The 18,223-nt window shown below is 40.4% G+C and overlaps 1 protein-coding gene across 1 annotated transcript; it reads left to right on the top strand.

Annotated features, from left to right (window-relative positions):
* The first annotated feature begins 3,793 nt into the window (after window positions 1-3,793).
* LOC137283619 (signal recognition particle subunit SRP68-like) lies at window positions 3,794-16,269 on the top strand. The gene is made up of 12 exons (XM_067815213.1): window positions 3,794-3,912; window positions 5,252-5,318; window positions 6,032-6,145; window positions 6,528-6,723; window positions 7,426-7,508; window positions 7,865-8,051; window positions 8,828-9,067; window positions 9,532-9,753; window positions 10,625-10,719; window positions 11,035-11,170; window positions 12,302-12,433; window positions 12,695-16,269. Exons 1-12 carry the CDS (start codon window positions 3,816-3,818, stop codon window positions 12,929-12,931), a joined length of 1,806 nt encoding a protein of 601 aa, XP_067671314.1. The 5' UTR covers window positions 3,794-3,815; the 3' UTR covers window positions 12,932-16,269.
* The last annotated feature ends 1,954 nt before the right edge of the window (window positions 16,270-18,223 follow it).

Raw genomic sequence — 18,223 nt, 5'->3', positions numbered from 1 at the left:
AATAGTGAAACACGCAATTTCTGAATAAATCGTATTGTTAACGTTTTACCGACTTTTAAAGACACATTATGTCAGTTGTCACACTCGTTGTAACTTTTGGGAATATCTTCCTTGTATTACCCATACTTCTCTCGGCATCTCAATGTAAGTATGCACCCGCTAGCCATCAGGCTCCATATTGTAGTCACCACTAAGCAGACACTGGTACACGTCTCTAATCTGGGTCGCCTTACTAATAACTTTGCAATTTATGTTGAAGATGAGTCTATCTGTGGCAATACAACAGGGTACGAAGGGTCTTTGACAACACACTCGCAAGTACGCACGCACACAGACCCTGAAACATACAGATATGTACGCAGATCAAGACGCACCCATGAACCTTAATACGTAGATGCTCGCATTTACGCATACATACAATATATACTCTTAAAAAAGTAGGGGAACATAAAGTTTCGATTTCGATAGGAAGTATAAGCGTTGACAAACTTTTCAAAGATAGACATCTTATAAACGCACCAACATGTATCTTTATCACCACCCTTAAACACAACGTATGGGATGCACGTGCACAACGCAGTATCCCATGGGGTGTCATTCGTGAAGCAGAGTGAGTGAGTGAGTTTAGTTTTACGCCGCACTCAGCAATATTCCGGCTATATGGCGGCGGTTTGCAAATAATCGAGTCTGGACCAGACAATCCAGTGATCAACAACATGAGCATCGATCTGCGCAATTGGGAACCGATGAGATGTGTCAACCAAGTCAGCGAGCCTGATCACCCGATCCCGTTAGTCGCCTCTTACGACAAGCATAGTCGCCTTTTATGGCAAGCATGGGTTGCTGAAGGTCTGTTCTACCCCGTGACCTTCACGGGGCTCATGAAGAAGGTCGATAAATCACTGTAGACCATCAATTTTGACAATCATCTTGCGTCAGTGTTTGTTTCTGTTTTTGTTTTTCTTCCTCTTCTTGTTTGAAAATGAAAAGTGGGGGTGTGCAAATTTCACGTCATACACCAATCATCTTTTAAGAGCAATTGCAGTACAAACAACTATAGTGGTGACGCACTCTCAAAACATTCATTATTATCATATAAACATTGATAGACTCAGATATATCTCTGTTTTCTTTTTCAATCGCAATTAAAAAATTTAGAAATTCACAATACAATACACAGGAATCATTCCGAAGAAAAAAGATGAAACTTGAAAGAGAGAAAATTACTTTCAATATATGTGCCATTAATTTGTGAATTTCTTCACTAATGTACTTTTCAGAGATGTGTCGAGGACTTGCCCACCCAGACGATTATCTACCGGAGACCCGTCAAGATTCCGTGGAAGAAGGCGACTGTGCTTATCGTAAGAGGCGACTAACGGGATCGGGTGGTCACTCGCTGACTTGGTTGACACACGTCATCGGTTCCAAATTGTGCAGATCGATGCTCATGTTGTTGATCACTGAATTGTTTGGTTCAGACTCGATTATTTACAGACTGCATCCATCTAGCTGGAACATTGCTGAGTGTGGCGTAAAACACAACTCGCACACTACAGACTGCTTCCATATATTGCTGAGTGCGGCGTAAAACGCAACTTACTCACTCATCTACAGGAAGTGACCTAGGCAGACGTGACACTTGTTGAGTTTCCATGTGCTTCCTCTGGGAAATGGTTTCTTTGAGTGGCATTCTGGCAGTTACAGGTAGAGAGACATGCTTGGAAACGGTATAAACCTATACCGAAACGTTGCCATTGTTAAAATAAAGAAGTTGACCATCCATACAATTGTGTCATGTCAAACTCGGGGGAAAATACTGGATTCCGCAAATAGCTGAAACCGCGTATTTAGGGGAACATCTTCCTGTTTCATGTCTTGTATCACTGTACAGTATGGTTCAAAATTATTGAGAATAGCTAAAGCATTTCATATTATCAAACGAGAACAAATCAGATAAAATTGAATGTATTGTGAAAGTGAACTGACCTTTTCATGTTGTGTAGGCAACAATTTAATATTTTATCAAGTCTCCTTGAGCTTCACGGCACAGTCTAAGACGGGTAGGCATACTTCCTATCAGAGAGGTTAGTGTCTCGTGAGTTATGCTGTCCCAGTATCGGACCACTTCTCTCTTCATGTCTTCAATTTTTGTCAACCCCTTTTGATTCACACATTCTTTCATCATCCCCCAAATGTTCTCAATGGGATTTAAGTCAGGACTATACGCAGGAAATGGTAATGCAGTCACATGTTTCTCCTGAAACCACTGCTTGGCATGTTTTGCGGTGTGTTTAGGATCATTATCTTGCTGCAAAATCCAGTCATTTCCATAAAACACATGTGCACTTGGAAGGAGAAAATTATCTAATATGTTAGTGTAGCGTTGACTTGTCGGATTTCCCTCAAACACACACAGCGGGATCGTTCCTAATAAGGATATCCCTCCCCATACATGAAACTTTGGGCTGTATTTAGGTCGTCGATACAACGGTTCTGACGCAGACTTTGTCCATATTTTCACATTATTGGGATATACCCATATTGAGCTTTCATCAGTAAAAATCACATTTTCCCAGTCAAAGTTTTCATGTGCCAAACACCACTCAACACGCCTGTCTTTATGTTCTTGTTTCATGAGAGGAGAAGGAATTCCAGTCTTTTTCTCCCATCCAAGATCAATCAAATTTCTTCTAACTGTAGATTTTGATACAACTGTTGATCCCCTTTCTATCATTTCATACCTGATGTTGGAGATGCTTGCCCTTTGCTTTTTAGACGCTAAAATTCCCAGCCGGACGCGATCTGAGAAGTCCAATTTTCTGGGTCTCCCTGCTCCTTTCTGGTGCCCAAAATCCTTTCCCTCTTTAAAATTTCTCCTAATCCTATACACAGTAGAAAGAGGAGTTCCTGTTCTCTCTGCCAATGTATTTACATCATCTATTCCTTGATTACACAACTCAAAAATCAACCTTCTTTTATCTTCAGCAGACATTGTTGACAGTGCTGAGGAAAATGACGTCTGCTACAAATTCAGGGGAGGTAACTCTAATTGTACTATACTCAGTAGGCCAAGATGAGTTACCTCCCTTATACCATTACTTAGTTTTAAGTATCAGTGAATCAGTTGAGGTGTTAGGATAGTTCAAAGTAAGAAGAAAAATTCTCAATAATTATGAACCAGACTATATATGTTTGTTTGGGGAAAAGATGGGCAACCAGGATCTTGACTGTGTTACATTGGTATGTGCCTTTGTTTGTCATCATTTTCCTGGTCGGAATTAGTTTCCAGCTCGATTCAAGTCTTTCTTTACAACGATTTAAACTATATGATGAAGGAGAACTATGATTACATTGTGCTTCTTTCTTTTGTGATTGCTTGATCGATTGATAGGTTGGTTGGTTGGTTGTAGTTTAACGGTGAGGTGTGGAGAAATGGGGTGTACAAGGCGTGTGCGTTACACGTGTGAACTGAAAGTTTACCACATTATTCCTGATGGGTTGTTTTGTTTGTTTTGATTTTTAAATACATTTTGACAAGGAGACATGAAATATACATGTTAAATAGCACAAATGCTCAGATACCATAACATATAATATCTAAATTCTGATTTCAAACAAAACTATTTTTTTGTCTGTTAGCGTTTATTTCACGTTCTAAATACATTGTCCCTTAGCACACAATAGTCTTTGATATGTGTTGGCATTATATCTTTTTGCCTGATCATCGAATGAGCATCTGGCATTGAGAGTTATGTCCCGAGTATACATTTCCGGTAGGGGGCGCGGCATCATTAGTCGTGTCAGAAAACAAGATGGCGGGCGAAGGGGAAAGCGTGGGCCAAGAAAATGAAATGTCTGGCGAACAGACGACTTCAAATCAGGCAATACCCCAGTCATTTACGGTAGAAGGTATAGTAATCCACACGAGATATTTCCTTTGAAATATCTTCTTTCTGAGTGTAAAAGCGTGCCCTTATTCTCAACGGAATGAGACCAATATGTTCGAACATGTGACTAATTTTTGCCAACACGAACATCTGGATTTGGATAGTTAATACTCATCTACGTATATACAGTTCTTGTGCATGCTGTGTTGTAAGTACAGCCAAATGCATGCAGTGACCACGGATAATTACTTTGCCCGCATTGAGGATGTGTAGAAGCGACAACAACTTAAAGTTAAAAGTTTCTCGTCCATATGTTGTTGCACATGACAAATAATTCTCAGTTTGTATATAGAATATGTTCGCTTAATGGTAAGGTGGTGTTCAGGGCCCATGCATTACCTACAAATATTAAACCTTATGTAATATGTATTCTTTATTGTCAATATCTGCAATACTGTTTCTTACTGTCCATATCTACAATACTGTCTTCTTCTTCTTTGGTTTGCCTGTTGTTTAACAGTAACACCATATTCAGTGATATTCTAGCCATTATGTAAACATTCGGAATGTCTTCTGTGTGCAGTTATAAAATGCAAGTGTTTAGGATAACATCTCATGCAATGAAAAGAACAGTTTTGATCATAATGCAATGTCTGAATCATAAGCATTTAATTGACATGTTGTAAGACATATTTTGTCATGGTAGATGATGTTTTTCTAGCCATGTGTATTTACAGACTCCCAGCACAGACATGTTACACTTGAACATTTTCTGCTGGGATTTCAAACAAAGTTAGGGCGGTGGTGTAGCCTAGTGGTTAAAGCGTTCGATTCCCCACATGGGTACAATGTGTGAGGCCTATTTTCTGGTGTCCCCCGCTGTGATATCGCTGGAATATTGCTAAAAGCGGCATAAAACCAAAGTCACTCACTCACTCAAAGTGCTTTTGGCTGGCAGACTGAAAAACTGATATTGTCCAAGTGTTTTTTTGTGTGTGCGTTTTTAATATATTTTGAGAGGTTGAGGCACACTTTAACCACTAGGCTAGTGGTGTTGCTTGAATATTGCTAAAGGCAGCATAAAAACATATTCATTCATTTGGAATTTTTTTGAAGAGATGGGGCCAAATTTTGGCCTGTGAGTTGTTCCAGATAATTCCAACACAAACTCAGTTCCTGTAATTGATATGTTTATAATGTTACATTGTTTCCTATCAGTCTGATAATCTGCATGTCACTAAGTGATAAATAGTCTTGAACAATATGTTAGTCCTCATTTTTCTTCACCCAAAGTCAGATGTGTTTAGATGTGGTGTTTTCTTAAGTGTGATGACTATTTATTAGTAAGTATTTCTTTCCAGTTCTCCAGTTAATCAAAGAGGCCCAGCAGCAGCATGGCCTCAGACACGGTGACTACCAGAGATACAGGTGAGGATAACCAGGATAACAGCAGCGGCAGCATTTTCTTTTTCATGAGTAACGAGTAACAAGTAACTTAATCCATGGATGGCTTGATTGTGATACATTCTTTTGTTGATATTACAATTTATTTGGAACCGTTTTTCTGTCTCTTGCTCGTGGTTTTTGAAGTTACAGGATCTTTTGTTTTGTCACCATTATTCAGACTGATTTGAAGAATTGTGTTCTTTCTCATTTAGTAGGGGCTGTGAGTGTTATGGATCACAATTATGTATTAGATCATTACCTTTCTGTGTCGTTTCATCCCTAAATGATGGAGACTTTCCTCATCAAATGATGAGCTTGGAACAGATGTTCATATCCTTATTTCACAAACCACGTCAGCACAAGAACTGTAGAACGAGAACTGGGACGGTGTCCTAACCTATTGGTTAAAGCATATAGTCATGTCACTGAAGATCAGGGTTCGATTCACGACATGAGTACTGTATCATAGTATATGTGAAGCCCTTTTCTGGTCTCCCTAGCCGTCATATTGCTGGAATATTTCTAGATGCTGTGTAAAAATAAACTAACCCACTCAATTGGCATTGGAAGATGCAATAATGCCACAACAGTGATAAAGCAGGAGCACATGGTGAACTGAATTTGGTACTGATGCAGGTCAGCATGGAGAACCTCTTGGCTGTGACATGTTCATGTCTCATTGTGTGTGTTTACAGGAGTTACTGTTCAAGGAGAATCCGGAGAATACGCAAGTCTCTACACTTTCCACAGGGTGGTAAACACAGAGTTCAACCAAAGAAAATCACTGTGGAAATGCTGACAGATCCAAGGTATCATGCATAATGTGAACCCATTTTGACTGTTACATTTTTAAGCGTTGTGTTTGGGTCTGAACGGTTTCGTATCAGATATTAATTATCATGTGCCTACATTGTCCAAGACTAGTAGCTTGAGGGGGTGGGCAGGTTGTTTAAGTGTTCGTTTGTCACAACAATCGTCCATGTTCAATTCAGCACATAGGTGCTATGTGTGGAGCCCTTTTCTGGTGTTGCTCTTTGTTATATTGCAGGAAATATTGGCTTAAAACTACGCTCTCACATTTACTGTAACTTTAAGATTACAGACTAGAGAGATTTCCTAGTGGTTTGCCACTTATGTGGTTATTAATGTTGAACCGTACCTGTATAATTTTACTCTAAATGTTTGTTTCAGATATCTTCAGTTGCCACTATTCTCTGCTGAGAGGGCGTGGGCATTTGCCATGCAGCTTCAGTCAGAGGCCAACACGGAGCCAAGGAAACGGTTCCATTTAATGTCGCGCCTCAAGAAGTCTGTGCAGCATGCAGATGAACTGAATGCCCTCAGTGAAAGCCCCAAGTGTGATGCTAGGACTAAGTTGGAATGTCAGGTTAGTGATATACACTTAGCAGTGTTTTACTGGAGACGTTGCGGTGTTGCATGTCTAGGACAAGAGTTGTGTCCCTTTGGATGACTAATCTATGATTGTTGATAAAATCAATGCCATTTCTCTCTGTATTATCAGTGTCACATTTGTTGGCTCCTCACCTGTGGATTTTCAAAATCAGTGATGTGTCTGTGACCTGTGACCTGTGACCTTTGTAAGGAGCGACTAATGGGATTGGGTGGTCATGCTCACTGACTTAGTTGACACAGTTTTAATGCCTAAATTGCGATGATGCCCATGCTGTTGATCACTGGGTTGTCTGATCCAGACTAGTTTAGGTACAGACCTCTGCCATATAATTTGAATATTAGTTTGTCAGGCTTTCAACAACAAACAAAACGAAACTCGCCTGCTTGCTCACTACTTGTGTCTAGCTGTATGTTTGAACTGAAATGCATGCAGTTTGACTCTGCAGTCAGTTTTGTTGTCTATATGAGGCGAATAATCACATCTAAGCACGCAATCAATGGAGTTTTGTTATCAACTGTGAAACAGGTTGTCAGTTGTTTTTCTTTCCCCTTTCAATTTTTTTAAGCTGTGTCATCTTCATGAAGCATATCTTAACATTTCCCTTATTCCATGACATGCAGTATTACAAGTGAATCAAAACGTTAGATCATACTTTGAAATTTGTGTTATTTTCAGGCCTACAGTGCATGGATCAAAGGTTCGCTGTACTTTGAATCCTCCAGTTGGGAGAATGCTATGGAACAGTTCACAAGTGCAAAGTAAGGGAAATGTTGTGAAGTTTTACATTGTTTGTTTCAATTTTGTCTCCATTCCATTAGATCCATGACTATCAGGTTAGCATGGGTTTTCCTTAACCTGTGCTTGTCATAAGAGGCAACTAACGGGATCGGGTGCTCAGACTCTGTGACTCGGTTGACACATGTCATCATATCCCAATTGTGTTGATCGATACTCCTGCTGTTCATCACTGGATTGGCTCTGTTCTGGTCTTGATTATTTACAGATTGCTTCCATATAGATAAAGTATTAGCTGAGTGCAGTGTTAACAAACCAGTCTATTGGTTGCATAACAACTGAAAAATGAATACAAATTTGATACTGTTGTTGCTTTCAGGACGATCTATGAGAAGCTGTCTGGCGCTCTGACAGAGGACCTGCAGGTGTTGTACCAGTCACGTGTGGAGGAGATCTCCCCCAATATACGCTACTGTGCCTACAACATCGGGGATGAGTCCGCTATACGGGACCTCCAGAACATGAGGCTTAAGTCAGGAGAGGACCAACTCACATCAAAATTGGATGTTAGTAACAATTTCTTAGTCCATCTGAGTGGCATAGTGACACTCCTGTTCCTATGATTGTCATGTCTCGCTCGAAATAAGTCGGCAATGTGGTGATTGTGTGAGTAATTGTACCTCTGTATGTATTATGTAGTGATGGTTTTGAGCTCTGGGGGTGGTTGAAATTGAATAGCTTACTGGTGAAAGTGTTTTCTCACCATGCCGAAGAGCTGGGTTATATTCCTCACATAGGTACAATGTGTTAAGTCCATTACTGGTGTCCCCAGTGATGTTTTTCATCATATATTGCTAAAAGTGACATAAAACCATATTCAGTCAGGGAATGGTGTGGTGGCCTTGTGGTGAGGACGTAGGTTCCTTTCCACAAAGGTACAATGTACAATATGCTGATTGTTTTGTTGATTGATGCTACTGATCTTGAGGCAATGGGATGGCCTAGTTGTTAGAAGTATTTGCTTGTCGCCCCAAACACCCATGTTCGATAGCTCCCATGGGTACAATGTGTGAAACACATTTTTGGTGCCACTCACTGTGATAATGCTGGAATATTGCTAAAAGCGGCACAGAACTAAACTTGCTAACTCACTCTTTAGCTCAGGTCTGCTTGATTCCATCTTCCTGCAACCTAGATGTTGGTGTGAAGTCTGCTGACTGGAATGAAACAAGTCTCCTTTGCGTAGCTTTCTTGTAATAGAAGATGATTTCATGTGTGAAACATAGCTAAGGTGTGTATTTGTACACATATTGTATCATAAGTGAATGTCTTTCTCCTACAGGATCTTCTGTCTCAGACCAGAGAAAAGCAGGCAGCCACATTGTCAGAGATAACGTGGCAGGGGCGGACTGTGCCTGTGAAAATCGAGTCTGTGAGGGTTTTCCTCCTCAACCTGCAGGAGAGCTCCAAGGAGCTTGAGTCAGCAGAGAATAATGAGACAAAAGTGTCCATTTATGAGTCCTTGTTGAAGGAGTGCATTGATGCCCAGCAGGCTCTGCGAGATGCTCTTCAAGATGATCAGGTAAAGCTTGTTTATTTTGCACAGGGCACACGTGGTTCCCCATCCATACATTCTTGGCTGGGGTCAAGATATGTGCATATTTTGGTCACCTATGTTATTGGGGGATCGTCATGCACAAATGCATCTTGCATTTTCGATAATGACAGTGATTTTTGAATTCAGTCCATTAATGACTCATAAAATGGTTCGGATATGAAAATATTGTCATTGGTTCCTAGTGGAATGTTCTGCATTCGTTCCAACAATAGTTTCTATATTACAACCTGGTTCATGTAAATGTTACTGAAATCCTGAAAATAATACCCAGGGATGTAGTGGTTTGTCTGTTTCACTGATCAAAAGTATTAAAACTGTTAAATATGGTTTCACACCCACTCTCTCCCTCCTGGTTGGCCTTTGTTTTTAAGGTAGATTTGTAAAATTATAATAAACTGTAGCTGAACAGTTCCGTGATGTTCATGTAGGTGTTTAAAGCTGCGACTCGTGGCCAGCCAATAGAAGGGAGGATCTCCAACCAGCACTATCTGCACTCATACTTGACTTACCTGCGGCTCACCAAGACCGTGGAGAGAAACCTGTTGCTGATAGACAACCTCAAGAACTACCTGCCAGGAAGGGTGGCAGAGGAGGGCAGGAAGATCACTAAGCCCCAGGACCTTGTTAGACTATACGACATCATTATTCAGGTAAGGTGACATATGCACTGAATTCTTAGTGGGTTCTGTATGATGGTTAGTTCTGGTCAACTGTTGATTAATCAGAAGTTCGGTCATCAGGGGATGTTATTTGCTCTGTAGTGATGTTCAGTCAGATGTCTGTGGATGGGCTCACCACGTTTATTTTTCGTTTGTCTGCACCATGTTCATGGGGTTCAGCAGTATGGTTCGGGTGATGCTGTAGGTTGAAGACCTGGGTTTATTCCCAAGATGGGTACATGGTGTCAGGCCAATTTCTGGTGTTCATTAAGTGGTGTTGAACTTCATTCTCGCGCTAATCAAGGTGGCAAACATTTGCACCCAACATCATTTCAGGTTATCCTCTCATGTGTTAGGGACTCGTGAAGGTCCCGGGGAAGAATAGGCCTTCAGCAACCCCATTCTTGCCATAAGAGGCGACTAACGGGATTGGGTGGTCACTTGCTGACTTGGTTGACACATGTCATCAGTTCCCAGTTGCACAAATCGATGCTCATGTTGTTGATCACTGGATTGTCTGGTCCAGACTCGATTATTTACCGACCGCCGCCATATAGCTGGAATATTGCTGAGTGTGGCGTAAAACTAAACTCGCTCACTCACTCATGTGTTAGGGTGGTGGGATAGCCTTGTGGTTAAAAAGTTCGTTTGTTACACCAAAGACCTGGGTTCAAAGCCCATTTCTAGTGTCCATTAGTGTGAAATTGCCAGAATAAATAAAAGCGGCATAAAACTAAAAACTCATTCATTCCCTCATGTGACTCGCAGCGACACAACTGGTATTTATACAAGCAGAGTTACCATCAACACACTCATACAATTTCACTTATCTAATGATGGGAAATCTTTGTTTCCTTTTCAGAATTTAAATGATATACCCAATCTTCATGGGTTAGAAGAAAGTCCTTCATTGTTTGAGGAGATAACAACCAGAGTAACAGGTTTTAAAGCATTTAGGTAAGTGAACTAAAAGGTCCCTGTAACGTGTAAGCTGCTCATTGACTTTCAATGCAGAGTTGTCCCCCTTACCTGTGAGGATTCTCTGTAATAGTTTGATCCAAGCTTCATCCAAGTTGGGATGGTTTTGTTTGTTGGACTCACTACTGAAAGTGCTAATCCTTAGCATTACTAGAGACCTGCATCAATTTAGTTCCTTGTTATGCTCAACTGTACTGCAATATCTGTGAGATACTGTTTAGAATTATCTAATGGCTTATATTGCCATGATATATGACAGCATCGTGTTGTATTCTTATTGCACTTTCCTTTCAGATCATTTTACATTGCTCAGTCCTACTCTGCTGCCAAGAAATGGACTGAGGCCATAGCATTGTATCAACGGACAATCACAAATGCTGACAAGGCATTGTCAGGCTACAAGAAGTTGAAACCCCAAGGGATGTTTAAGGTTAGTGAACTTTTATCTTTTCCCCTTGATAGAATTCCAGGTAAGCATCAAAGATCCATGATGTTTGTATTAAGTGACCAAATGGCTGGGTGGTCAGCTCAGGTAACTTGAGTGTCATCATGCCATTGATTACAGCCCACAACGATGGTAGAATTGCCTGACTCGTTTATTTACAGGATGCGTGTTAAAGCTGGATTATTTCTGAACATTTAGCAACAGTCAGTAGCTGTTTGCTTTAACTTTCTTTTAATGTAGTCAGGCAAAGATTCATCAGATGTGACAGTTCTACTTTCCATATGATACCCAATTTTTCTTTCTTAAATTGTAATAGTTGTGTTTAAAATCAAACGATTGCAGAATTAAAGAGTCAAGCTTTAATAGAGACAGATGGTCATTGACACAACTCTCTGGGGATTCAGGGCTAGTGTAGGTTAATAGGAACCACTGATTGTAAGAATATAGGTAAATAGGAGTTCCCGATTGGTGGACCTTTGAAGGTCCGGGTTAGAATAGGCCTTAGCTTGCCTTAAACAGTGACCATGCTTGTTGCAAGAGGTGACTAACTGGATGGGATAGTCAGACTCGCTGACTTGGCTGACATATCATCAGTTCCCATTTTGACAGGCCGATGCTCATGCTGTGGATCACTGGATTGTCTGGTTCAGACTCGATTATTTACAGACCACTGCCATATATTCTGAGTGCAGCGTTAAATAACATACCAGCCAACCACTGGAGCGACAGTGCTGTGACATTCAGTGACTGGATTGTCTGTTCCAGACAGGAATGTTTTCAGACTGCCATCACTCACTCTGGTTTGGGGATTCAGTTTACCGTCGTGTGTGTGTTGCTTGTAACAGTTGACTACTGAGATCAGGTGGACAAATTTGCTCACTCATGATGTCAGTCACTGGAATGTCTGGTCCAGACTCAATTACTTACAGGCCGCTGTTCAATAGATGCAATATTGGCGTGTGTTGTGTTGAACAACCAAAAAAACCCCAGTCAGTCATACGTGTGGATTGTCTTGCCTAGATTCCAATGTTTGTATATCACTGTCATATAGCGAGAATATTAATGTGTGCAGAAAGGAGCTCTCCAGCTAATTCTTGACCATATTTTGTGTATCAGGATGAAGTAGCCAGTTTGAATGAGCTGGTGAAAGACGTGAATGGGTTGATGTATTCATGCCATGCCTCCAGTATCTTGAAGACGGATGATACTACAGACAGCCTTGGAGTGCTGCCATCTAGTGACAAGAGGGTAAGACACCCATCAGCATAAGAGGAGAAAGGTTGAAATAGTGAATTATTGAGGGGAGATAACTTTTGTCAGCCTACAATTTGTGTCATGAAGTCTTAGGCTTGTGAGATTTTAATGGGCAGTTAACTTTTGAGACCCCCTGTTCTAACAGGGCATTTATCATGTTTATTCAAGCATTTAAATGTTTTCAGTATTAATGAATTATGATTTCATTCTAAAAAAATATTTGTTTTCAAGTTACTTTGTATGTTTTCTTTTCAGCCTCTCAAAGATCGTTTGGACACATTTGCAGAAGATAGGTCTTTAACCAGCAAGAAACCCAATATTACATCGTTCCCGCCAGATTTCAAACCTATTCCTTGTCGGCCCTTATTCTTTGACCTTGCGTTGAATCACGTGGAGTTCCCATCTCTGGAGGAGAAGATGGAGCAGAAGAAGGCTGCAGGAGGAATCACAGGCTTCGTCAAGGGCTGGCTGTGGGGTGGGGGCAAGAAATAGATGCATGAATGGACAGATGGATGAATGGAGTTGCTTGTACAGTCGGTGTATCTGAGGAGAGAAACTAATCTGAACCCTGTTCTGTGAAGTGATTTTGGCGCTATGATTATTGTAAGTCGATGTTAAAGTGTGCGTTTAACAATCAACTTAGCGCTAAGAACACTTTGTGGAATGGAGTTTTGATGCTTTTAAGCCTTACATCTGTGACACTTGTCAAAGAGATGCACTATGTTGATAAGTTCCAATGGAAGAAAAGGTTTCAGAAATTTACTTTTTGTTGAACAGTGTCAGACAGGTTGCCTTGACCATTCACAGGGGCACCTGTTTCCCTGTTGCTGAAGGGTAATAGTGCACTGTCCAGAGTTGCTTCCTTTAGCTGTGGCAGGATCTGCTTATGTAAATCAAATGTGAGAATATCCATCGGTTATGATCGTATTTTTAACCGTAACGTATCCTTGCTAGCATGTCTGCATTACTTTTGATCTCTGTCTCCTTGCATATGACAGTGATAAATGGAACTGTATCGTATATATAATTCATGGTTATAAGCTATGCAGAAAAGTTGATCAGCCAAGATTTATTCACCTTTAACGTGAATGACCAGATGATGTATATCCTAATTATGACTATGTCCAGGTGTGTATTTAATGGATTCATGTCAATCATGATATAAATTCACTCTCCATTTCTTTCCTTTTTCTTTAAAACCTCTATCCTGTCTGTTGTCGATATTGTCATGGTGATACTGCCTTGCATCGTCACATACCTTTTACCAGTATATTGTTTTGAAGCCTTACAGCTGTGCAAGCCTGTTGCCTTCTTCACACAAGTCGCAATAATTGTCCTAAGGAAAATCTACCCTGAATCATTTCTTCTTGTAAGACTTGTGTTTCTTTGTTTTGAACTTTGTGGAATCGGATACATGTTCATGGAAGGATTCGCGAACAAAGAAAAGATTTTTGTAGGAGTAATGACAGTTTCTGTGGCAAAAGACATAAGTGAACTTGTTAGCCTGTTAGATTTGGGTTACAACTGGCTTTATGAATTGTGTATGACTATGACTGAACATCGTTTAAAGGGCAGATGAAGTGCCTGAGGACAGAAACATATTCTTTTACCTCCCTTGAACAGGTAGTGTAACAAATATCCTATCAATTATCATTTCATGTCACAAATAATTTCGGTTTTATAGAGAACGTGAAGAGTTTGACATGTCAGATTTTCAGACTACCTCAATATATCAATATCTATTACAATACTAATCCTTACTATGTTTGCTGACATTTGTTTGTTGGAGAAACCGTTTTGTTGCACCATTATCTGTGTTCTACATTTTATAACATTTGTCTTACAATACATCAGACACAGCACCATAATAGATTTAAAATTCCAAGGCAACATTAAACGCAGGCCCCTTTCTAGTTTTCAGTATTATTTGATCATCACCCTCCCAAGAACAAAATGTTCGTTTCAGTAAGTTATCATCTGAAGGTATGTGTCCTTTCTTAAGGTGACGTGTAATTGTAAATTTGTGTGCAGCATATTGAGTTGTGATACCGAGGAATTCCTGTGCACAATGAACCTCCTTAAAGACACATTTGTAATCATATGTACAGTCTATGACAGTTTTGACATGTGGGTTGATCAACAGTGTTAACAGGAGCATGCTGGTGTGATCTGACAGAGATGGAGTTGGAAAACATGGAAAATATTTTTGTGTATTCTCATTTGAGTTGGCTTTGCTCTGATGTAGCATACTACATTCTGAACAGTCAGTATGAGAATTTGATTTATAAGAGTTTGTGCATGAAAGATTTCTGAATTGGTATCTGCCAGATCTTTAGAATGATCTTTTTTTGTGTGAATTATGCAAATGTATGAATGTCTATGTGAATATGTCAATATGTGTACATACATAGTCTGTGCTATCATGGAGAGGGGAGCTAGTATATTCCACACACATTTTATAAGCTGGGATTTGGCAACAAGTTTTGCTAAAGTGGCTCATAATTTGCAGCGTCTTACTTAAAGGAATGAATAATGCAGCTGTCGTTCCATAAAGTGACATTTCAGGTATTCACAAGGACAGTAATGTCAACATTAAAAGACCTGAACCCCCTTTCACAAAGCAGTTTGGTGATCATACGTCACCCAGGTAACGGGGCAGTAAGGTAGCCGAGTGGTGAAAGCATTTGCTCATCACGCCAAAGACCCAGGCTAAGTTCTCAGATGCATACAACGTAGGGAGCCCATTTCTGGTGTTCCTATGTGGTTATATTGCTGAAAGTTTGCTAAAAGAGGCGTTAAACTAAACTCCCTCACACTAAGGTAACCTTAGTCCAAAGGTTAAAGAATGGGAGTTACGGTTAACCTTAGTAAAGGTTGCTTCTTGAGAGGTTCCCCTGAACACACTGTTTTAATGAATTGTTGGTAATATCAGCACCATGACTTGCAGCTTCTGTGACTGTATCATGGACTGTAGAAGGTCATGCTGACAAGTTGAAGGTGCTCCTTTTCAGTTCGGCCACACTGTTCCATTACGACATTAACCTCATCGAGATAGACAGCATGGATGCAAAGTGGTACATTCTGTATACAGCTTTACAGGCAGTTTGCTGGGACGAGAATGCACTGGAATATTGCTGTTTCACATGAGAAAATAAACTCTGCAGAGATTACCAGTATGAGTATTTAGTGATAAATAAGTATGTCACAATACTATTTATGTTCATGCTGATAAATCATTTATTATGCCTGATTTGTTTGAAAATATGTGAATATTGGTCAGTGTAAGTTGGTAGGTGAGTGGTGAAAGTGTCCGCCTACCATTTTTGCACTGTGTTCTTCATTTATTTCTTCCCTGTCTTACTTGGAAAGGTGGGCACTTAATACTGTTTCACTAGGGTTTGAAATAACTCTCTGGTTCCATGAAACTGTTCAAGCATACGAAAACAAACTGCTATTGTGTTGATTCCTAAGAATCTTTGGATGAGAAATTGTTTTGAGAAAGTATTTGTGCCCTCATTTTGTTTACATGAGACTGTCATGTCATTTGCTAAAAGCTTGTATACAAGGGATCTTTTCTGTGAAAGCAAGTTAGTCATTAGTACAAGAATATACATATTATTTGTCAACCTACTTGAAGACTAAGAGTTAACTTTGACAATGTGAAATGTAGTGAATTGATAATATTTATTTTGAAAACTTTGAAGGTTTTCAGGTAATACATGTTGTTGAACTTGGCAAGTTTTGTTATATATTCTGTTTACTTTGTTTCTTTTCTGGGAAGGAGGTGCATTTGTTGACATACTGAATATAAATTAAAACGTCAAACAGTTGCCAGTGTGGTGATGTTGTTTAATGAATCCAGTGTGTGAACACATCCCAGCAATGAAATCTTGAAGTCACAAGTCTTATCTGTTTGGAAGGTCAGCATAGTTTCCACTACCTCTGTGGACCCATGAAGGTCCCAGGGTTGAATAGGCCTTCAGCAACCCATGCTTGCCATTAAAGGCTTGTAAGAGCTGAGTAACGGGTGACTAACGGGATCGGGTGGTCAGGCTCGCTGACTTGTTTGACACATGTCATCGGTTCCCAATTGCGCAGATTGATGGTCAATGTTGTTTGTCACTAGATTGCCTGGTCCAGACTCGATTATTTACAGACCGTCGCCATATGGCTGGAATATTGCTGAGTGAAGGGTAAAACTAAACTCGCTCACTTGCTAAACAAGGAGGAAGCGGGTAAAGCGTTGGCTTCTCATGCTGAAGACCCGGTTCAATTCCCCACATGGGTACAATGTGTGAAGTCCATTTCTGGTGTTCTCCACTGTACAGTGTCTGAGTGTACCCACGTTTAAGTGAGGCATCTCATAGGGTTGGAACTTTTATAACAGAATCAGTCCGTACATCCCGGAATGCACGCGGCTCTGTAAGTGATTTAACCATGTAAGAGCTGTTATACCCTGTTTCACATTGCCAGTAAGGAAATAGTGTCTCTTTTAATAACTTACACATGCATAGGGCAGGTAAGTCACTCTCATTACAATTTATCGGGGATGAAACAGAACAGCTCTCCGAAAAAACCTATTTGTTTTCATGAAAGCGCTTAGCTTCACAGTGTGTTCCATCAAACCGGCGACTTAACCTCCAGTTTTAACAGAGAAGCTACATGTATCAAGTCGACTTTCTAAGGAGTGCTGCAATTTCCAGTATTTGTGGACATGAGATAAGCCTTTGAGTGAGTAAATTGCAGTGTGTCAACACCAGGCTTCCAATGTTTACCTGGGTGAGGACAGATGCAGGTGAGAGCGAGTACATCTCTGTAATCTACTCTGAACTCTTACTGCTAAATTAGGCAATATCCTCAATGCGTGTTTCAGGCCTAAATAAGGATGCGAATTTGTTCTCTTGCTGTGAACTGGTGCTCGCTCGGAAGTGGTGAACACTGAACCTGTACGTGCTTACAAGGTGTGATTGTTTCAATATGCTTGATTTGAAAAAGACTCTTCATTTTCACGATTTTCTTAGAAGTACCCAACCCATACATTTACATGTAAAATGCAACATACAACAAAGTGCAATGTATCACAGCTCGCCGTGGCAATACACAAACCAGTGTTTAGTGACTGAGTGTTTAGTTTTACGCCGCTTTAAGCAATATTTCAGCAGTATCACGATGGCGGACACCTGAAATGGACCTCGCACATTTACCCATGTGGGGAGTCGTGATGAGCGAACGCTTTCTCACTCTTCCTCCTGCGTGTAAGCCATGTGAGCAACGTGAAGACCCTGGTTAGAATTAGAAGGTAATTAGTTTAGTTTGTTCAATTTCCTCGATTCACTGGCATTCAACATAGGAAATCTTGTTTAAATCCGACGACGACATACGGGAATGGGTGGTCAGGCTTGCTGCCGTGGTTATCACGTGGGATTGTTGTACACACACAGACTATTTTTCTGATCTGCTACTTCGGATACTCAATGGTAACTCTCATAACGAGATCTATGCCTGTCATTGACATCATTGGTTTGATTATGTTTGGCACCTACACTGGTGATGACGCTGTGATGACGACCCATTTGCCTTGCAATGGCCCTGCATGACATGCCAGCATTTTTCATGCCTATCACCTGCCATCTGTCAGCGGTAGTTAACTTTCTCCTTACCATGACTGATTTTCTGTCTCTAAAGTGAAAGGAGAATCCCACAACAGACAGGTGAAACCAAGTGTGTGAAACTTGATTTTCAGGATTCAGACGGTAGGGAAATGGAGTTGCACTTGCAGAACGT

The sequence above is a fragment of the Haliotis asinina genome, chromosome 5 (assembly GCF_037392515.1).
Source record: "Haliotis asinina isolate JCU_RB_2024 chromosome 5, JCU_Hal_asi_v2, whole genome shotgun sequence".
NCBI lineage: Eukaryota > Metazoa > Mollusca > Gastropoda > Lepetellida > Haliotidae > Haliotis > Haliotis asinina.
This window is presented reverse-complemented; position numbering and strand designations above follow the sequence as displayed.